The sequence below is a fragment of the Rhinoraja longicauda genome, chromosome 17 (genome assembly GCF_053455715.1).
Source record: "Rhinoraja longicauda isolate Sanriku21f chromosome 17, sRhiLon1.1, whole genome shotgun sequence".
NCBI classification, from domain to species: Eukaryota; Metazoa; Chordata; class Chondrichthyes; order Rajiformes; family Arhynchobatidae; genus Rhinoraja; species Rhinoraja longicauda.
Window position 1 is genome coordinate 24,871,800 of NC_135969.1, and position 22,949 is coordinate 24,894,748.

Below are 22,949 nucleotides of genomic sequence, written 5' to 3' on the forward strand. Positions count from 1 at the left end.
AGTGGCAAATATAGGATAGGAAATGGTGATTTTAAACAATATGTATATTTCCCACGGTGCCTCATCCCTGCACGTAAACCTCTGTTCTTGTGAAGCAGAAAAGTAGCATATTTTATATTTTAGTCTGAGCAACAACTTGTATTGAGTAGAGCAAATTTTTCCCGGATGTTTGACTAGAATGTTATCTAAAGCCACAGAAGGAGATTTTAGGGAAGATCATCAAAAAGGTAAAAGTAATTGATGAAGAACCTTAAAGGAAATTGAGGTTCACTGATGAGGAATGACAGAGCTCAGAATTTTGGTTTCAGATGGAACAGTTACATTTCGATGTGACCAAGAAACCAGACTTGGAAGAGCACAAATTTCATCTTTGTGAGGCTGGTTAATGAAGTGTGGGGAAAGACATAAAGGGATTTAAAAACAACGCTGAGAATTTTCAAATGGTGTTCTGTAACCAGAGCCAGTGTAAAATGAGGTGCACAGAGATGATCAGTAAGTCGGACAGTGCAGATTAGGAAAGTAGAATTTTAGTTAACCTGAACCTTAGGAAAGATAGACTGAGGCAAGTCTGCAAATGAGCAAACTAATACCAAAACTATGGTCACCTCTGCCTCCTCTTTGACTCTAGAATCCAAGCTATGTAATGATGGGTATTTAATTTAGGCGATGCTGGAATCTACTGTAGGAACTCAACGGGTCAGGCAACATTTGTGGAGGTAAATCAATGTTTTGGATCAATGCCTTTCTTCAGACTGTGGGTCCCAATCCAAAATGTCCGTCACATTTCCTTCCACTGATGCTGCTTGACCCGCCGAGTTCCTCTAATAGTTTTTTATTTGGTTATATTCTGCAATGTCTTTTATTAAACCCAGTTAAATTTTACCCCTTCTGATTAATAGGTGGCGAAGTTATTGAAAGAGCGGTAAAATGTTTTATTTACTCTTTATAAGAAGCATATCAATCACTGCTTTAAACCTCTCCAACAATAGGTTTAAAAATGAAAATTACATTTTATAGGTTAAGATTTTTTATTAAGTCAATGATGCACCTCACAATTGCCAATTCTTCTGCTTTAGGAGACAGGTTAATTATTTGTAGCTTTTCTGTAAAATAATAGTTCCATTTCTGTACTACTGTGGTTGAATGATGAGAGCATTCAGAGGGTTGGACTATGTGAATGTCTTCAAATCGCTTAGTTTAGTTTAAGGTACAGTGTGGAAACACCCTTCGACCCACTTAGTCCATGCTGACTAGTAATCACCCCACATACTAACCTACACACACAAGAGACAATTTTACTACTTATCGAAGTCAATTAACCTACAAATCTACACGTCTTTGTAATGTAGATGGAAATAGGAGCACCTGGAAAAAAACCATGCGGTCACAGGGAGAATGCATAAACTCCTTATAGGATCGAACCCAGGTCTCTAAGGCAGCAACTCTACTGCTGCACCACTGTGCCACCCATAAATTGAAGTTACTGTAAATTACCGTAAAACAACTTGTTTATAGAAAGACTATAAAATATAAAATGTTACCATTGTACCATTTCTGATTTGGAAACTTTTTTTCTGGCCCATCCTAATATGAAAAGTATGCCCACTGTCTATCCCCTATTACCAATTCCTCCGTCTACGCTGCATCTGTGCCCAAGATGAGGTGTTCCATACTCGAACATCCAAGATATCCTCAATCTTTAGGAAACGGGGGTTCCCCTCTCCCATCATGGATGAGGCCCTCAATCATTTTTCCTTGGTACCCCGCAGCTCCGCCCTTGCTCCCCATCCCCCTAGTCGCAACAGAGTCAGAGTCCCCCTAGTCCTTTCCTTCCACCCCATCTGCCGTCGCATACAACATAATTCTCCGACATTTCCGCCACCTCCAATGGGATCCCAGCATTAGCCGCATTCTCCCATCTCCATCCTTTCCGCCTTCCTCAGAGACCGTTCCCTTCGCAACTCCCTGGTTAACTCATGCCTTCCCACCCAAACCACCCCCTCCCCAGGCACCTTCCCCAGCAACCCCAGAAGATTAGTTGATTAGTTTAGTTTATTTGTCATACCAGTCCTTACAGATCATGCAACGAATGGGACGAAACAGAGTGCCTCCGGAGGCCATAGTGCAATACAAATGCAAAAAATATAGACAGCGGATGACAGTGCGGTACAATACGATACAGTACAATACAATTAGACAGTGCAATACAATACAATACATATAGACAGGGGATTAAAGCATGTAAAAGGTAAAGCATTTAACCTAGAGTTTAAAGCATGTAAACGGTGAATTTAAAACCAACAATTAGAACAGGTAAATTATTGATTGCACATTAAATGAGATTATAAAGTGCAGAGTGCTAGGTGAGGTGCTAACCCCCCCCACCCCCCCACCCCCCCCCCCCCCCCCCGAGTCAGGTGGGGCAGTTCAGTAGATGAACAGCCTGAGGGAAAAAGCTGTTCCTGAACCTGGTGGTTCTGTAGCTAATGCTCCTCAGCCTTTTTCAGAAAGGCAGCAGGTCAAATAGACATTGGAAGGGGTGAGAGGAGTCCCTGTGATGCTGCAGGCTTTACTTTTGCACCTTCCTCTGTAAATACAAACACCTGTCACTAAAATATAATAATATTATATTCCTTTATTTGTCCCACACCGGAGAAATTTGCAGTGTTACAGCAGCAAAGTGGATAGCAAGAGACATTCGTTATAAATAAAAATAAAGATAAGTAATAACAAATAAATAATTGTCATCATTTACTGTGTTTTTTTAAACTGTTACTATTAACTGGTCTGCTGGGAGTAGCGCTGGTTGTGCAGTCTCACAGCAGCAGGAAGGAAGGACCTCCGATAGCTCCTTCACACACTTGGGGTGAAGGAGTCTGTCACTGAAGGAGTTACTCAGTGCAGTGACAGTGTCCTACATGGGGTGGGAGTCGTTGTCCAGTAGCGATGTTATCTTTGCCATCATCCTCCTCTCTCCCACCGCCTGTACTAAGTCGAGGGGGCAACCCAGGATAGAGCTGGCCTTCCTGATCAGCTTGTCAAGTCTCTTCCCCTCCGCTGCTGAGATGCTGCTGCTTCAGCAGACCACTCCATAGAAAATGGCTGATGCCACCACAGTGTTGTAGGTCCTTAGGAGTGCCTCCTGCACTCCAAAGGACCTGAGTCTCCTCAGCAGGTAAAGTCTGCTCTGGCCCTTTTTGTACAGTGCATTGATATTTTCAGTTTAATCAAGTTTATTGTTAAGGTAAACACCCAGGTACTTATAAGAGTCCACTCTCCCGATGTCCATTCCCTGGATGTTCACCGGTGTCGTGGGGACGTGGCTGCGCCTGCGGAAATCCACCACCATCTCCCTGGTTTTCCCCGCGTTGATCCGGAGGCGGTTCCGCTGACACCAGTCCACAAAGTCCCTGGTCAGTTCTCTGTATGCCCTGTCATCGTCGTCTATGATGATGCCAACGATGGCAGAGTCGTCAGAGAACTTCTATACCTCCTCCCTCGACTGTCCAGGGACCCAACAGTCCTTTCAGGTTAGATAGAGGTTCACTTGCATCTCCTCCAACCTCATCTACTGTATCTGTTGTTCAAGATGTGGACTCTTATACATCAGAGAGACCAAACACAGACTGGGTGATCGTTTCCCGGAACACCTTCGCTCAGCTCGCGTGAACCACCCTGATCTCCCGGTTGCTGCACAGACAATGGATCTCTCATTCCTACACAGACCTTTCTGTCCTCTGTCTTCTTCATTGCCATAGTGAGACTAAATGCAAATTGAAGGGAAAGCATCTCATATTTTGCTTGGGCAGCTTACAGCCCAGTGATATGGATTATGATTTCTCTCACTTCAGGTAGCCCCGGCATTCCCTCTCTCTCTATCCCTCTCCCCCACTCAAGTCGCACTAGTTTCTCTTTTTCACCTTACAAACAGCTTACAGTTTCCTTTATCATCGTTACTTTTTTGCATATCTTTCATTCATTGTTCTTTAGCTCTCCACATCACCGTCTATATCTCTCGTTTCCCTTATCCCTAACCCGTTTGAAGGGTTTCGACCCGAAACGTCACATGTTCCTTCTCTCCAGAGATGCTGCCTGTCCCACTGAGTTACTCCAGCTTTTTGTGTCTTCCCACTATATTACCCATGGTTTGGAAGGTGTTGTTCCTTATATCATCTTAGATGTGGAAAACGTTGAACTTTGCTTTAGATGTCTTTTACCCTGTAAGAATCTTGCACCCTCTATTTGACTACAATGCATATCTTTGCTCATTTGGTGTAAATGGAACAGAATAGATGGCATATCACTTAATAGTTCAGTATTGAATCTGGGTGAATCACATCAAGCCTTTACATGCTCTTCTCTGACAAAATGGTACCCTATTCTACAACTGATGAAGGGTTTTTGACCTGAAACGTTACCTTTTTCTCTTGCCTCAGATGTGGCCTGACTTGCTGAATATTCCCTGGGTTATATTTAACGTAAAACAGTACAACTGTACCTCGGTTCTATCATAGATTTGTTTTTATTTTCCCACTCTTCTCATTATTCATATAACCAGGTTTCTCCACAAATCATCGTAACCCCACTCAATTCTCTGGTCCTTGGTTCACATGTTTCAACTATCATGGACGGCACAATGGAACAGCTAATGGAGCTGCTGCCTCGAAGCACCAGCGACTCAGGTTCAACCCTGACCTCAGGTTCTGTCTGTGCAGAGTTTGCATGTCCTTACTGTGACTCCTCCAGATACTCTGGATTTTTTTCACATCGCAAAGATGTGCGAATATGGGGGTTAATTGACAGCTTTAAATTGCCCATCATGTGTAGGTGAATAATAGAATATGGGGGAAGTTGATGGCAATGTGAGCAGAATTGGTGGGAACAAACAATGTGTGAATGGACGGTGGGCCAAGGGGCTTGTTTCAATGCTGTATGATTCCATGCCTCTGTCATTCTTCATGTCTTCTTAGCACTTGCTTTGTTCACAAGACCAATCTTGTGCTTTCAAGGGCAAACCCATGAAGCTTCAAATCACCTTCTACTCATTGCTGTGTAGGAAAATAACTGCAGATGCTGGTACAAATCGAAGGTATCACAAAATGGTGGAGTAACTCAGCAGGTCAGGCAGCATCTTGGAGAGAAGGAATGGGTGACGTTTCGGTACGAGACCCTTCAGACCCACATCAGACTGAAGAAGGTTCTCGACCTGAAACGTCACCCATTCCTTCTCTCCAAGATGCTGCCTGACCTGCTGAGTTACTCCAGCATTTTGTGATACCTTCTACTCATTGCTAGTTGAAATTGTAAAATTATTTCTTCTTGGGTGCTCTCCCCTCCCTTTCAAATCTATTTCCAAAGTCTTTGTTGTTTCTTGCCAAAACTGTACCATCTTTTTCATTACTATAGGTTTGAATCTCTAACAGATTTATTTTCCTGCCGGTCCACTAAATATTTATTAAGAGTCACAAAGATTCCCTCTTTACCTTGCTGTCCTTTCATTCTCCATGACCTCCCTGCACTCATTGCCTTTGTTGACTGTGCTATATTACAGTGCTGTTGCATGTTGCTATTTCTTGATGCTAGCTAATCTCCTATAATAGTTTTCCGTCCTGCCCTGCATTGTTCCATCTGGAGTACTTTAGCTCTTTAATTAATCTTTAGCTCTCCTACTTCCGATGCTCTTCATCTTCACAGTCCCAATAATTTATTTGTCTCGTCAATCCAAGTGATAGCCTTAAACGGCCTCTTTCCTGCTGCATTGATAATTTTAGCATGTGGTGATATGAACTCTAGTATTCTCTACAGATGCTGGAAGTACCCGGCAGGTCAAATAATATGCATAAAGAAAAACTCTGTATTTTTGGCTTCTCGACCTGAAAAGTTGACTTTTTCTCTCGACTATCTTCTGTTTGATCCTTCACATGTTTATAGGCCAGTTGACCATAAAGGTTTGAGTGTAGGTCTGCCGCCTTTAACACTCAACCTGGACTGAGGTTAGAACAGTTTGATTGATCCAGTCACTAGGAGACCTGAGTTGTTCCATCTTCCCCCATAGGAACATTTTTAATTTCCCAACAAGACATGCTCTGTTTATGCCTGAATTATTTTCTGATTACTTTCTTCCATACCAAATAACTTTAATTCAAAGGTTTACCTCCGGAAATGTAAGAAAACAGCACAGCTTGTGTGGTTGATTGATTTGTGTCACACAGGTTTTAGCGCGTTGGCCCAAACCCTTCAGTAATCTTAAATAATTCACGGAATTGTGCAATCACAGCACTCTTACAGATGGCTGAGTGGGAGACAGCAATTAGAGCAAAGAAAAGGTGTGCTTGAAAGAAAAGCAATGACAAATGACTCGGAAGAGGAATTCCACAGGTTCCAAACATGGTCTGTATTTAACTGAAAGCAATTTGATCAATGTGGATCATAAAGGTTGATACAAAGTGCTGGAGTAATTCAGCGGGTCAGGCAGCATCTCAGGAGAACATAAATCTGACGTTGCGGGTTCAGGCTTATTGTAGAAGGGTGGAAAGAAAGGTGAAAGAGTTTTCTTTCAAGACAAAACTTGGCATGTTGATATAGGTGAGGAGGGTTTTTTGAAAAGCAGATTATTGGACAAAGGCCAGAGGCGAAAAAACGGGTGTGAGACAAAAGGATTGAGGAGCTGTGAATTGTGAAGCTAGAGTAAGGAATCCAGGAAAGAATTAGGGAGAATTAGGTGCGAGCCCATGTAAGGCACCGGGGAGGGGGGGGGGGGGGGGGGGTGAAAGAAGTAGAGATGGGTATATGGGGGAAGAAGTATGGTGGTGGGGTTATGTAGTGACCTAAATTTGGAGAATTCAGTGTTTGGATCGTTAGGTTGTAAGCTAACAAAGCAGAATATGGGGTGTTCTTCCAGTTTGCGTGTGGATTCTGTAACGGAGGAGGCCCAAGACAAAAAGGTCAGTATGGGAATGGGAAGATAAATCATACGGTTGTGGTTTGAATCCCACCACATTCACTTGGACAATGTAATTTAGACTGATACCACAATAAAGAATACTGGGTCGAATCCAGAAGTCTGGTGCAGTGAGGCAGTAGCTCTACCAGCTGCGCTACTGTGCCACAAATGTGGGAGGAAACCCACGCAGACAGGGAGAACATGTAAACTTCACACAGGTGACACCAACGGTCAGGATTAAACCCGGGTTGTGAGACACTCCAAGAGAATTTAATTGTGAATGTAGAATTTTGGAGAACTATTGGGAAATAGATGGGGGGTGGAAGTAGTTTAGTATAGAGATACAAAGCGGACACAGGCCCTTCGGCCCTCTGGGTCCGCCACGACCAGCAATCCCCGCACATTAACACTACCCTACGCACGCTAGGGACAATTTTTTTACATTTATACCAAGCCAATTAACTTACAGGCCTGTACGTCTTTGGAGTGGGAAGAAACCGAAGATCTCTGAGAAAACCCACGCAGGTCACAGGGAGAACGCACAAACTCCGTACAGACAAGCATTCGGGTCAGGATCGAACCCAGGTGTCTGGCACTGTAAGGCAGTAGCTCTACCGCTATGCCACCATGCCGCACGTAATTGGCTAGCATTTTCAAAGAGGCATCATGGTTGGAGTGTCTTGAAGTGTAAAATACTGTAAGCCATTATTATAAACCACTTTGGCAACAGGCTTATCATGTTAAAATTTATTGAATGACATATTGCTCCCACAGCTGCCAGAACACCTAATATCTGTTAGGAATAATATATATTAACCTTGTGTTTATTTTTAGTTTAATTTAGTTTAGAGATGCAGCGTGGAAACGGGCCTTTCGACCCACTGAGTCTAAGCCGACCACCAATCACCCATACACTAGTTCTATCCTAAGCAATAGGAGCAGTTTGCAGAATCTACAAACCTGCACGTCTTTGGAATGTGGGAGAAAACAGGAGCACCTGGAGAAAACCCACGCAGTCACTGGTAGAATGTGTTATTTAGGCCAGAATGGAAGTATCAAATCAGGATTTATAATGTTGGATTTTCTTATACTTCAAATGGGGATAGCACAAATTGTTTTCTGTCCAAAAATCTGTTATAGGGTTATGTTCAATTGAAATTGTTTAAATCTTGATTATTACCAACACCAATCACAATGTTGTCTCATACAAATATTTCTATTCATGGTTTATCTCTTCTCCATTTCAGGGCTCTTCACCCTGCTGGTAGAGGATTTTGGTAAGTATTTTTCGCTTTCTTTGTTTCATTAAGATTCAAGAAGTTTGCTATTATTGATTTTAGAGATTTTATTTTAGGATATGCTGAAATAACTGCACAGTGTGATATTTCAGCCTTTTTTTAAAAATCCAAACTAATTAAGCTTTACTTTTCACCTCAGGTGTAAAAGGCGTTCAAGTGGAGGAGATCTATGATTTGCATTGTAAGGTTCAGGAGTAAGTCTGTAACTTTTTTATACTTCCATTCTTCTTTCTTCTTTGTTCCTCAGCAAAGTAACTGATCAATTAGTTTCAAAAGCAACTTCGTTTTTAACTGTCCAAGTGCCCACACCCATTGCATGCATTTGGATAATGAGTGAAAACAGGTTCTTCATCAAGCAGATGTGTCTTACCAAGCTGTTACTTTTATTTTCTTATGCTCTATTGAAACGCGTACACTATTCATCCCTACGCACCTGCTCTGCCATTTGATGAGATTATGTCTTAGTTTTACCTCAATATTATTTTCTTGCTCTGACCCCAGATCCCTTGATATCCTTAAAATCAAAAAAATCAATCAGTCTCTGGATTATTTTAGCGACTGAACCTTAATGGTGAGAGAATTTCATTGAATCACTGCCATCTGTTTGATGAAACTTCTTCTCATCCCTGTCTTCAATGGCCAACCCCTTGTCTTAAGATTTGACACCCCAGCCAAGCGAAACATCGTTCATGCATTAACTATCAAGCCCATTAAAAAGTTTGTATTTTTAATGCGAACATTTCACATTCTTCTAAATTCTAGACCTTAAATCCAGTCTGATTAATCTCTTTGTAGGCCAGTTCCCCTCTACTAACACCTTCCTCTGCCTGGTCCTCGCCCTCAGCACCTTCTCTTTTGATTCTTCTCACTTTCTTCGAGTCAAAGGTGTAGCCATGGGCATTCACATGGACCCCAGCTATGCCTGTCTTTTTATTGCGCACATCGAACAGTTATCTAAACGTACGCTGGGACCATCCCCCAGCTCTTTCTCCAGGATATCAATGGCTGCATTGGGGCTAACTCCTGAACCTGTTCAGAAATTGTTGATTGCGTCAGTTTTAAAACTAACTTCCACTTTGCCCTCAAATTCACTTAGACTATCTCCGACAGCTCTCTCACCTTTCTCAATTTCTCTGTCTCCACACGGGACTCTCTGTCTCAGAAGGGACATGGCTACACCTTTGACTTGAAGAAAGTGAGAAGAAGTTAAACTCGTTGGCCTGTGTTTGCCTGGCATTTCCAGACACTCTTTCTGGAAAAGTGCATTACAATTGCCATTTTCTTGTCCTTTGGCATGTACTCTGCTGTCTTGTAGAAATACAGCCATTCTTTCTAGTGTCCCCTCCCCATTCTTTAGCACTGCCACCTCCCCTTCTACTAAGATTTTGGCATTGTTCTCGCCTTGATAATTATTTGCAGCCAAAGTTCGGATTCTACCAATGGAGGCACTTAGCTCCATTCTGCCATCGGGTTACAGACAGTTTAGGCCCCATTTAACATCTTTGTGCTAATCTTGAAATTGAATTGAAATGTGAAGAGGGCTGTTAAAACAACAAAGTTCTGGCAATCCTTCCATTGGCTCCAGTGCTCTTCCATCGCCCTTCCTAAGTCCACCTTTCTCCATTGGCTCAGTGGCAATTTAAAAATCTAATTATACCAGTTTTTCAGTATAAACAAAGGTTATTTAAATGTAGGTTTTTAATGTGATCTCGGCATTTATAAGATAAAGAATATACTGTCCCTTACTGGTCTTGTCCTCTTGTTTCCAGCCCAGTATATGGATTCATCTTTCTATTTAAATGGATTGAAGAACGGAGGTCACGGCGCAAAGTAACACCCCTAGTGGATGAAACATCAGTGTTCGATGAAGAAATTGTTAATGACATGTTTTTTGCTCACCAGGTAAGCACTGACATGTCAATTAGTCGTCTCTCATACTCATAGGCTGGTAGGACAATCGAGAATGTTGGATCATGCAGCACAAAATGAGGCGATCGGACAAGTGCATTCGAAACAGCCATCCAATTATTCCCACTTTCCTACAATGCTGCTAATTTTTCCATGGGAGTTATTGATACAATTCTCTTTTGGAAGTTACTACTTCAGCTAAAGTCCAATTCTTTTTCAGTATTTTCAAAAGTGTTATCTATGTGGAAGGTGCATTGGGTTTTTCAGCTGAGAAGTTTGCTGTCATCTCCCGCACTTCTTGTTCCTTTAAAAACATCAGGTACCTCACATAATAGGTATTCTTGGGTCACAGCAGACTAGTTGACGATGGTGATCGTCACAGCTAATATGATCCAACAGCGATATCATTATTTAACATCTGCACCTTTCTATTGTGAGCCTTTATTAAATAGCTGAAACTCATTGAAGAAAGGACAAACCTGGGGTGGCATTGACAAAGTATCATTAAATCTTGTTGAACCATATCCAAAACAATCATAATTTTCTCATGAGAGAAAAGGGACAAACAAATTAGTGCTTCAGCTGTCCTAAACCTGCTCATGAACATTATATTTCAGATTGATAACTGCTCGCAGAGGAAATTGTGATTGGAAAGATGGCACAAATGGTTCTGCTTATGACTGTTTTGGGAATTATAGCATTGCCCAATATACTGGTATGGAAATGGACATTCTGCCCCATCAAATCTGTGCCAGTAATTTTCTCCTCTTGAGCTATCCTGCCCAATACAATCTTATGAAATATCTTTAACAAAATTTGTGGCAGACTATTCCACATCATTAATGTCGATGTATTTTTTAATATCCTACCCTTAAATTTCTTTTGCAATTCTCTTAAGATTAACTTTAGTTATTGAATATTAACATTGAATATACAAAGCTTTGTGGCACTGTAGAGTGTGAAAAGAGTGAGGGACTTCAGAGGGATATAGGGGTGTCAATGCACAAGGACATGGCAAATAGAATATAATTTGATTGATCTATAGACAATAGACAATAGGTGCAGGAGTAGGCCATTCGGTCCTTCGAGCCATCACCGCCATTCAATATGATCATGGCTGATCATTCTCAATCAGTACCCCGTTCCTGCCTTCTCCCCATACCCCCTGACTCCGCTATCCTTAAGAGCTCTATCTAGCTCTCTCTTGAATGCATTCAGAGAATTGGCCTCCACTGCCTTCTGAGGCAGAGAATTCCACAGATTCACAACTCTGACTGAAAAAGTTTTTCCTCATCTCCGTCCTCAATGGCCTACCCCTTATTCTTAAACTGTGGCCCCTTGTTCTGGACTCCCCCAACATTGGGAACATGTTTCCTGCCTCTAACGTGTCCAACCCCTTAATAATCTTATACGTTTCGATAAGATCCCCTCTCATCCTTCTAAATTCCAGTGTATACAACCCTAGTCGCTCCAGTCTTTCAACATATGACAGTCCCGCCATTCCGGGAATTGACCTAATAAACCTACGCTGCACGCCCTCAATAGCAAGAATATCCTTCCTCAATTTTGGAGACCAAAACTGCACACAGTACTCCAGGTGCGGTCTCACTAGGGCCCTGTACAACTGCAGAAGGACCTCTTTGCTCCTAAACTCAACTCCTCTTGTTATGAAGGCCAACATTCCATTGGCTTTCTTCACTGCCTGCTGTACCTGCATGCTTCCTTTCAGTGACTGATGCACTAGGACACCCAGATCTCGTTGTACGTCCCCTTTTCCTAACTTGACACCATTCAGATAATACTCTGCCATCCTATTCTTACCACCAAAGTGGATAACCTCACACATTTCCACATTAAACTGCATCTGCCATGCATCCGCCCACTCACACAACCTGTCCAAGTCATTCTGCAACCTCATAGCATCTTCCTCACAGTTCACACTACCACCCAGCTTTGTATCATCTGCAAATTTGCTAATGGTACTTTTAATCCCTTCATCCAAGTCATTAATGTATATTGTAAATAGCTGGGGTCCCAGCACCGAACCTTGCGGTACCCCACTGGTCACTGCCTGCCATTCCGAAAGGGACCCATTAATCCCCACGCTTTGCTTTCTGTCTGTCAACCAATTTTCTATCCATGTCAGTACCCTACCCCCAATACCATGTGCTCTAATTTTGCCCACTAATCTCCTATGTGGGACCTTGTCGAAGGCTTTCTGAAAGTCGAGGTACACCACATCCACTGACTCTCCCCTGTCAATTTTCCTAGTTACATCCTCAAAAAATTCCAGTAGATTTGTCAAGCATGATTTCCCCTTCGTAAATCCATGCTGACTCGGAATGATCCTGTTACTGCTATCCAAATGCTCAGCAATTTCGTCTTTTATAATTGACTGCAGCATCTTCCCCACCACTGATGTCAGACTAACTGGTCTATAATTACCCGTTTTCTCTCTCCCTCCTTTCTTAAAAAGTGGGATAACATTTGCTATCCTCCAATCCACAGGAACTGATCCTGAATCTATAGAACATTGAAAAATGATCTCCAATGCTTCCACTATTTCTAGAGCCACCTCCTTAAGTACCCTGGGATGCAGACCATCAGGCCCTGGGGATTTATCAGCCTTCTGTCCCATCAGTCTACCCAAAACCATTTCCTGCCTAATGTGGATTTCCTTCAGTTCCTCCATCACCCTAGGTTCTCCGGCCCCTAGAACATTTGGGAGATTGTGTGTATCTTCCTCAGTGAAGACAGATCCAAAGTAACGGTTTAACTCGTCTGCCATTTCTTTGTTCCCCATAATAAATTCCCCAGCTTCTGTCTTCAAGGGACCCACATTTGCCTTGACTATTTTTTTCCTCTTCACGTACCTAAAAAAACTTTTGCTATCCTCCTTTATATTACTGGCTAGTTTACCCGCGTACCTCATCTTTTCTCCCCGTATTGCCTTTTTAGTTAACTTTTGTTGTCCTTTAAAAGAGTCTCAATCCTCTGTCTTCCCATTCTTCTTTGCTATGTTATACTTCCTCTCCTTAATTTTTATGCTGTCCTTGACTTCCCTTGTCAGCCACAGGTGTCTCTTACTCCCCTTAGAGTCTTTCCGCCTCTTTGGGATAAATTGATCCTGCAACCTCTGCATTATTCCCAGGAATACCTGCCATTGCTGTTCTACCGTCTTCCCTGCTAGGGCCTCCTTCCAGTCAATTTTGGCCAGCTCCTGCCTCATGCCTCTGTAATCCCCTTTGCTATACTGTAATACTGACACTTCCGATTTTCCCTTCTGCCTTTCCATTTGCAGAGTAAAACTTATCATGTTGTGATCACTGCCTCCTAATGGCTCTTTTACCTCTAGTCCCCTTATCAGATCAGGATCATTACACAACACTAAATCCAGAATTGCCTTCTCCCTGGTAGGCTCCAGTACAAGCTGTTCTAAGAATCCATCTCGAAGGCACTCTACAAACTCTCTTTCCTGGGGTCCATTTCCAACCTGATTTTCCCAGTCTACCTGCATGTTGAAATCTCCCATAACCACCGTAGCATTACATTTGTGACACGCCAATTTTATCTCCTGATTCAACTTGCACCCTATGTCGAGGCTACTGTTTGGGGGCCGAAAGATAACTCCCATTAGGGTCTTTTTACCCTTACAATTCCTCATTTCTATCCATACTGATTCAACATCTCCTGATTCTATGTCACCCCTTGCAAGGGAATGAATATCATTCCTTACCAGCAGAGCAACTCTGCCCACCTGTCTGTCTTTTCTATACGTTGTGTACCCCTGAATATTCAGTTCCCAGCCCTGGTCCTCTTGTAGCCATGTCTCAGTGATCCCTACAACATCATACTTGCCCATGACTAACTCAGCCTCAAGCTCATCCAAACAGATAGATTGAGTGATTAGTTATAAACCTGGAAACCTATGTTTAATAATAATAATAATAATAATAATAATATAATAATATATTCCTTTATTTGTCCCACACCGGGGAAATTTGCAGTGTTACAGCAACAAAGTGGATAGCAAGAGACATTCATTATAAATAAAAATAAAGATAAGAATAATTGTCATCATTTACTGTGTTTTTTTAAACTGTTACTGTTAACTGGTCTGTTGACTGGTCTGCTGGGAATAGCGCCGGTTGTGCAGTCTCAACAGCGGGAAGGAAGGACCTCCGATATATGTCCTTCACACACTTGGGGTGATGGATGGATTTTCCATGCACTTCAGTAAGAGGAATCGAAAGGCATATTATTACTTTAATGAAAATGAACAGGAAATGATTGGTTCAGAAGGATCTTGGTGATCCAGTTTAAAAAGTTATCAGGCAGGTCCAACAAGTAGTTGGCAATCTGCATTTTATTACAAAGGAATTGAAGCTTAAGAATAAGGAGGTATTGTTATTGGTGAGGCCACACCTGGAATACTGTGCATAGAATGTCTTTCCCTAAAAATAAGATAGAGGAATATTGGAGGCAGTTCAAAGAAGAATTAGCAGACTAATTTTTGGGATGAGAGGGTTATCCTCTCATGAGAGGCTAAAAGGTGTGGGTCTGTGTTCCATGGAACCTAGAAGAATGATGGGTGATATTTTTCAAAACATTTTAGATCCTCAGGAGACTTGAATGGATAGGTTTTTAGATGTTTTCTCTATAGGAAAAGTTATGAATAAGGGGACATAAATTCAAAATAAGAGGCCAGTCATTTAAAACTGAGGTGCATCTCTGGAATTTTACTGCATCCAAAGGTAGTGGAAGTGAGATCATTAAATATGTTTAAGGTAGAGATAGATACATATTCAAAAGAATGTTGAATTTAGCATGACGGGGAACTGGCACAGAAGAGAAAAGAAGCCAGTATTGATCCGCCACGTGTACATTAAATGATGGAACAGACTTAAGGGGCCTTACAGCCTACTCCCGCTCCTAATTTAGTGTGTTGTATTTCTCTCCAATTACTTAAGGCTTGGTGAAGCTATCTGGAATATTTCGTACAGATCTGCTCTCCCCATGTAAGGAAAGATGTACTTGCAATGGAGGATGGTAGAGAATTTTTTTTAGAAGCTACTGAGGCTGTAAATCTTAAACAAAAATCAAAATTGCTGGAAACACTTAACCAGTTAAGAAGCATCTGTGGGAAGAGAAAGTGTCAAAGTTTCGAGTATAGTAAAAGTGTATTAGCCTGGCGACAGGCGTGTCATGTTTGTCATATGACCCCAATTAAAAGACTGAGCCCATTCTCTAGAGATCAGGAAAAACGTAATGTAATTGAAACATACAAAATTCGTAAGGGCCTTTACTTTTTCCCTGGTCACAGTCTCAAAATAAAGATTGGCCGTGAAGGAGCGATGAGAGGGAATTCCTTCTTAAGAGAGTGGTGGGTATTTGGAACAGGCATGAGAGGCTTGTCTTCATATTGTCTTCATATTGTTTTACTCCCTGGCCGACTCCTATTTTCATGTTCTTGTGATAAATTATTCTCTTGTCTTTTTGCTCTGATTTTTGCATTTTGGTCTCCAATCAGCCCTATCTGTGTATCTAAATTTCGATGTTGCCATGAATTATGAGCCAATCCATTTTAGAAATTCAAGGATGTGGTATTGAATTTATTTTATCTGTGTAATGTTTCCTTAAAAAATTCTGAGGTTCATCAAAAAGGAAACATCTTTGGAAACTTATTCTCACTGACTGAGCAACGTTTATTTTGCCGAGCGTCCAATAATTTAATTGCATTTTGATCTTGTCTCAAAAGCTGATCCCAAACTCATGCGCAACGCACGCGTTGCTTAGCGTCCTCCTGAACTGCGACAATGTAGAATTGGGACCCACCCTCAGCCGGATGAAAGACTTCACCAAAGGATTTAGCCCAGAGGTATGTTTCACTCAAAAATCTTAAGTTGTGTATTTTAAGAAACATTGTCAAAATATACCATTGAGCAAACCTTGAATCAGCTTTCCACGTTTTTTTTGCAAATGGATTCTGTAACATAAGATGCAATATTACATATGTTGAGTATTTTATATTTTCATTTGCACTCTACCTGCCTAGGCTGCATCATCTGCCTCAACTTTTTTTAAACTCTGAAGGATGGGCAGAAGTGAAATATTCCCCTCGCTATGTATTTGCATAACTAATTGCAGGTTGTGGGTACACGTTCGAAAACAAGTTTGTTGGATTATAATTTAATGAATGGCTGCCCCTCAGGGAGGTTCCAAGAGGCATGCTCTAGTTCATCTCCAACTGCCATATATTCTTAAGTCAGTATTCTTGGACACAGTTTCTGCAGGAACCATGCACACTAATTTGTAGTGTGCGTTGTACCTTGGCTGGGAAGCGCCGGCACCAGCAGGCCCTCTCTCTGACTCTCCCACAACTCCGAGCCTCACTAACCCACACCTGCAACGGGCCCCAACTATACTTTATTCTTCGCCGGATCCACGCCCTCAACACTCGATTCTTCACCTACCTGGACTCCACGAAGGCTCGCAAACTATCCCGCCTCCAGACTGCTGCCTCCACCGACACTCCTCGGCAGCGACTCGACCACCCGCAGGCCCACAACTCCACCGCTGCTCCGCACCACCGGCCCGCACACCACGAGGCAGAGGCCCGCGACGCCATTGCTGCCCCTAGGTGCAGTACCGCTCCTCACCGCCTCCCCGGGACTGCCGAGGCCTACCTGAGGCCGCCGCCGCCGACCTCTACCGCCTCCCCGGGGCCGCCGACTGCCGAGGTCTACCTGAGGCTGCCGCCGCCGACCTCCACCGCCTCCCCGGGGCCGCTGCCGCCGCTGCCACCGCTGCCGCCGCTGCCACCGCTGCCGACCCCCACCACCTCCCCGGGGCCGCTGACTGCCGAGGCCTACCTGAGACCGCCGACCTCCATCGCCTCCCCGGATCCGCTGCGACCACCGCCGACCTCCACCGCCTCCCCGGGGTCGTTGCCGCCGACGTCCGAAGCCCACATGAGGCTTCCGCTGCCGCCGACCTCCACCGCCTCTCCGGGGCCGCCGACGTCCGAGGCCCCCTTGAGGCTTCCACCGCCGCTGCCGCCGACCTCCACCGCCTCTCCGGGGCTGCTGCCGCCGACGCCGACCCCCACCGCCACCCCGAGGCCGCCGATTGCCGAGGCTTACCTGAGGCTGCCACCGCCGACCTCCACCGCCTCCCGGGGGCCGCTGCCGCCGACGACCGAGGCCTCTCCACCGCCGCTGCCGACCACGTCCTTCCCGACCTCTTCACCGCCGCCCACGTCCTTCCCAACCCCTTCACCGCCACCCACGCCCTCCCCGGCCATCCGCTGACCGGGCCGACCGCCACTTACCCGGGCTCCAGGTCCCCGCGGGCCTCCCCCAGCGACCGTTTCGATCCACACCGCTCCACCGCCCAGCAGCAGGTCACAGCCGTCGCTGTCCCCGGCCCCCGGGACCAACAACAGGCTGCAGCTCCACCCGGCTCACAGACACCGCGCTGGGCCCACAGCCCCCACCAGGCAGAGCCCGTCAGCACTGCTGGGTCCTACTGCCCACCCCTTACTACAGGTAACTGCAGCAGGGGTTCCACTGGATCTCCCCCTTCCCCCTCTAGCCAGGCGACCCCAAGTACTCCTCATGCCCCCCTCTACCCTGCTAACCCACCACCCCCCCACCATACATCCCCTCCCCCTCCACCTGCCCCCCTGCCTCCATCCGACCCCAACCCCCACCATTGCCGGGTGTTCACCATCCCCCCTGACCTCCCCCTTTCAGACACCGAACGGTCTGTCCTCAGCAGAGGCCTTACCTTTGTTCCCCTCCGCCCCCACATCAACGAGTTCCACGTCCGCCATGACGTGGAGCTCTTCTTCCGCCGCCTCCGCCTCCGAGCCTTTTACCATGGTAAGGAGTCCCGACCCCCCACTGATGACCCCTTCTCCCGTCTCCAATGGACCCCCTCCTCTTGGACCCCCCCGGATGGCCAACTACCCTCACTAGAACTTTTTATCTCAAATTGCCGGCGTGACATTAGCCACCTCAAATTCTCCACTCCCCTGACTAACTCCAACCTCTCCCCTCCTGAACGTGCAGCCCTCCACTCACTCCGCAACAACCCGGACTTAATCATTAAACCCGCTGACAAGGGAGGGGCTGTGGTAGTCTGGCGTGCTGACCTCTACCGGACCGAGGCCAGACGACAACTATCAGACACCTCTTCCTACCTATCCCTGGACCATGACCCCACCGACCAACACCAGACCTTTATCAGCAGCACCATCACGGACCTCATCACCTCCGACGATCTACCCCCCAGTGCCTCCAATCTCATAGTTCCCCAGCCCCGCACGGCCCGATTCTACCTCCTACCCAAAATCCACAAACAGAACTGTCCCGGCAGACCCATTGTCTCTGACTGCTCATGCCCCACCGAACTTATCTCTACCTACCTCGACTCCATCCTATCACCCCTGGTTAAATCCCTCCCCACCTACGTCCAAGACACCTCACACGCTCTCCATCTCCTCGATAACTTCCGGTTCCCAGGCCCCCACTCCCTCATCTTCACCATGGATGTCCAGTCACTCTACACTTCCATTCCCCACAAGGATGGTCTCGAAGCCCTCCGTTTCTTCCTCGACCGTAGAACCAGCCAATCCCCATCGACCAACACTCTCCTCTGCCTAGCAGAGCTGGTTCTTACCCTCAACAACTTCTCCTTTGACTCCTCCCACTTCCTCCAAACCGGAGGCGTAGCTATGGGCACTCGCATGGGCCCTAGCTACGCCTGCCTCTTTGTCGGGTACGTCGAACAATCCCTGTTCCAGACGTACACTGGCCCCATCCCCGAATTCTACCTCCGCTACATCGATGACTGCATTGGTGCTACCTCTTGCACCCATGCAGAACTCACTGACTTCATACACTTCACCTCCAATTTCCATCCTGCCCTTAAATATACCTGGACTATCTCCGACATCTCCCTCCCGTTTCTGGACCTCACCATCTCCATCACAGGAGACAGACTAGTGACGGACATTTACTATAAACCCACTGACTCGAACAGCTATCTGGACTACACTTGTTCCCACCCGGTCTCCTGCAAAAAGTCTATCCCCTACTCCCAATTCCTCCGTCTACGCCGCATCTGCGCCCGGGATGAGGTGTTTCACACAAGGGCTTCCGAGATGTCCTCGTTCTTCAGGAAACAGGGCTTCCCCTCCTCCATTATAGATGAGGCTCTCACTAGGGTCTCTTCTACGTCCCGCAGCTCCACTCTTGCTCCCCCTCCCCCCACTCGCAACAAGGACAGAATCCCCCTCGTTCTCACCTTCCATCCCACCAGCTAGCGGATCCAACATATCATCCACCAACATTTCCGTCACCTACAATGGGACCCCACCACTGGCCATATCTTCCCATCCCCTCCCCTCTCTGCGTTCCGCAGAGACCGTTCCCTCTGTAACTCCCTGGTCCACTCGTCCCTTCCTACCCAAACCACCCCAACCCCGGGCACTTTCCCCTGCAACCGCACGAGATGCAACACTTTCCCTTTACCTCCCCCCTCAACTCCATCCAAGGACCCAAACAGTCTTTCCAGGTGAGACAAAGGTTCACCTGCACCTCCTCCAACCTCATCTATTGCATCCGCTGCTCTAGATGTCAACTCATTTACATCGGCGAAACCAAGCGCAGGCTCGGCGATCGCTTTGCTGAACACCTGCGCTCGGTCCGCATTAACAAAACTGATCTCCCGGTGGCCGAGCACTTCAACTCCCCCTCCCATTCCCAGTCTGACCTTTCTGTCATGGGCCTCCTCCAGTGCCATAGTGAGGCCCACCGGAAATTGGAGGAACAGCACCTCATATTTCGCCTGGGCAGTTTGCAGCCCAGTGGTATGAACGTTGACTTCTCCAACTTTAGATAGTCCCTCTGTCTCTCCCTTCCCCCCTTCCCAGATCTCCCTCTATCTTCCAGTCTCCACCTATATCCTTCCTTTGTCCCGCCCCCCTGACATCAGTCTGAAGAAGGGTCTCGACCAGAAACGTCACCCATTCCTTCTCTCCCGTGATGCTGCCTGACCTGCTGTTACTCCAGCATTTTGTGAATAAATCGATTTGTACCAGCATCTGCAGTTATTTTCTTACACTAATTTGTAGAATGGATTTACTTTAAATAAAAGCAAGATTTTTTTCATTATATACAATATCACAATAGACTGGATGTTTTTTGTGGTGTTGGGGTATACAAAAACCAAGTTGAAACACTGATCTATCTAGATTTGTGGATCTCAACCATGATAACCCTGGAAGTTTTGCAATTGTTAGCACCATTGGAGATGGAAAATCAAGCAGGTGTCCTGCTGTTCTCAATGGCTAGTCAATTTGTACAGAAAAATACGGGTGTAGTATTTTCACCCAGAAGGTGTCATTGCTTTCAGAAAAAAGATGCATGGGGAGAAAATAGTTTGATCAGTTGACATATTTGTTTTAAGACCTGCATAATATGACTGCCTGAATAAAGTGGGGTAAGACCACATTGAACTAATCCATAAACCTTTCTATACTGCTGCACCATTAACCCAAAAATGACATCTTATTTAACTTGACTCCACAGAGTAAAGGCTATGCAATCGGTAATGCCCCAGAACTAGCGAAGGCACACAACAGTCATGCCAGGTAAGAGTGCAATTTGATTTTTAACCTTTCAGTGGAATGTTGCCCAACACTGCTTAGAAATTCTGATTGCTCTCCTGGGGAATTACTCGTGAATAATCTTGAGAATAGTTTGATATTTAGATCGAATTTAATATTTAAAGGAGCCTGAACCTGTAAAGTGAATAGATAGGTGTAGCTGCCTATAAACTTTGAATTGTTCTTGTTGTTTAAATTGTTCTGTCTACTATATGGCTCATGAATGATATGCATTGATGCAGGACTTAACACATTTGTGAGGCAGTAAGGGCTGTGATGATGGAAAATAACCAGCCATTCCATAGTCAAGTGTCCAAAGTTTTATAAATCTTTGAGAAACTTTCCTGTGGATTATTCACTTAAGTTTCCAAGCACACACGTCACTTTTCCTGCACACAATTAAGGAAAAATCGGAAAGTTGCAATGATGGGAACTGATAGTGAGAGATAACAGATGGGGATTTCAGAAGTCTGTTGAAAATACTGAGGAGTTAGGAATGGTTAGAATTCAAGGAAAGAGTTCCATAAGTGTATCATAACTTTGTTCATAAATGCAGTTCTTCACAGAAGGTCTCAGTTTGACTCCAGTCCTTGCTGATCTACCAGAAAATAGATCAATGTATGCTTGGCTGTATTATCCAAGGAAGATCTGAACTTTGAGAAGGAAAGAAAACTATGAAAAGATGCATATGCATCTCATAGATTTTAGTACGTGACATCTTAAATGCTCTGTCAAACACCACTGGGCTACTGTTACGTTTGATTAGCGCTAACACCCTTTACTGAAAACAAAATGGGCTGGCAGTATGAAAACAAATGGCAGGTTAAGCTTTCTGTGGTAAAGCCTGTCATCTTTGATGCTGTCTTATATCAAGCTCTGCCGTTTGTTCATATGAATCGATCACATGTCTTTGTGTGTAGAGTTGATCCACATCGTTCACACTGTAATGTGGCCAAGGAGATGTAACAATGCACTTTGACATGTGAATTGAATATAACGTTGCCATGCAAGTTTTTAAAAATATTTTTCTAAGGAAAACAAAAAATAATCTTTTGAGACCACGAACAAATTTTAAAGCTATTTATTTCACCAAATAGCATGTCAACATGTAGAAAAGCTATTGATTATTTATTTAAATAGTGCGACTTGTCATTGCTTGGTGAAAAAAGATTGTAAAAGCACTATATTTCCACACAAATGTTTGTCCCATTCATCTTAAATAAACCTTCCATTATCCTACTACCCTGAGCCTATAAAAATCTTGGATTTGTATAGAGTGGGTCACTCCAAAAAAACCCAGATTGAATGAGATTACAGGTGAGAGGAATGATTGTGGTTGTCACATACCTACTTCCAAGGCATTTAGTAAAGGACCTCATAGGAAACTCCTGGTTTGAAAATTTAACCAAGGTGCAGTCGTGATCTCCTGTACAGTCTATGGAGTGTCCCTGTTCTCCTTGCAACTTATTATTTTTCTCTTGTGGGTGCTCTGGATTCCTCTCACATGGAAAACATTTGTAGGTTGGTAGGTTAAGTTGGAAGTGGCGGCACCTAACGGCTGCGGCTCGCTAGCACTCTGTTCGTCTTTTTTCCTTTTTTTTTTTGTTGTGTGTCGGTGTTGGGATGGTTTTTTGGGGTTTTTTTTTGGTTGTGTTTGTGTATGTGTGGTGGTGTGGGTGCGGGGGTGGTGGTGCGGGGGTGGTGGTGTGGGTGGGGGGGGTGGGGGAAACCTTTCTCTTTTAGGTACTTCCTCACGGCGCGGGGTGCGGCTCGGCCGCGGGGCCTTCCATTGCCCGGTGCGGCTCGGCCGCTGGACTTAACATCCCGCGGCTTGGCCGCTGGACTTAACAGTGTCCGGTGCGGCTTGGCTGCGGGGCCTTCCATCGCCCGGTGCGGCTCGGCCGCGGGGCCTAACATCGCTGGTGCGGCTCGGCCGCTGGACTTAACAGTGCCCGGTGCGGCTCGGCCGCGGGGCCTAACATCGCTGGTGCGGCTGGACTTAACAGTGCCCGGGCCGCGGGGCCTAACATCGCCCGGCGCGGCTCGGCCGAGGGACTTTTCATCGCTGGTGCGGCTCGGCCGCTGAACTTAACATCACCGGTGCGGCTTGGCCGCGGGGTCTTCCATC

General features: G+C 45.1%; 1 protein-coding gene across 2 annotated transcripts in view; it reads left to right on the top strand.

The window, feature by feature from the left end:
• Positions 1-22,949, top strand: part of bap1 (BRCA1 associated deubiquitinase 1) — a 53,024-nt gene that overhangs the window by 1,397 nt on the left and 28,678 nt on the right. For both annotated transcript variants that reach the window (XM_078414381.1, XM_078414382.1), the window contains exons 2-6: positions 8,191-8,220; positions 8,381-8,435; positions 10,011-10,143; positions 15,908-16,027; positions 20,745-20,806. In XM_078414381.1, coding sequence (XP_078270507.1) covers positions 8,191-8,220; positions 8,381-8,435; positions 10,011-10,143; positions 15,908-16,027; positions 20,745-20,806 — 400 coding nt within the window. The remainder of the gene's footprint in view (positions 1-8,190; positions 8,221-8,380; positions 8,436-10,010; positions 10,144-15,907; positions 16,028-20,744; positions 20,807-22,949) is intronic.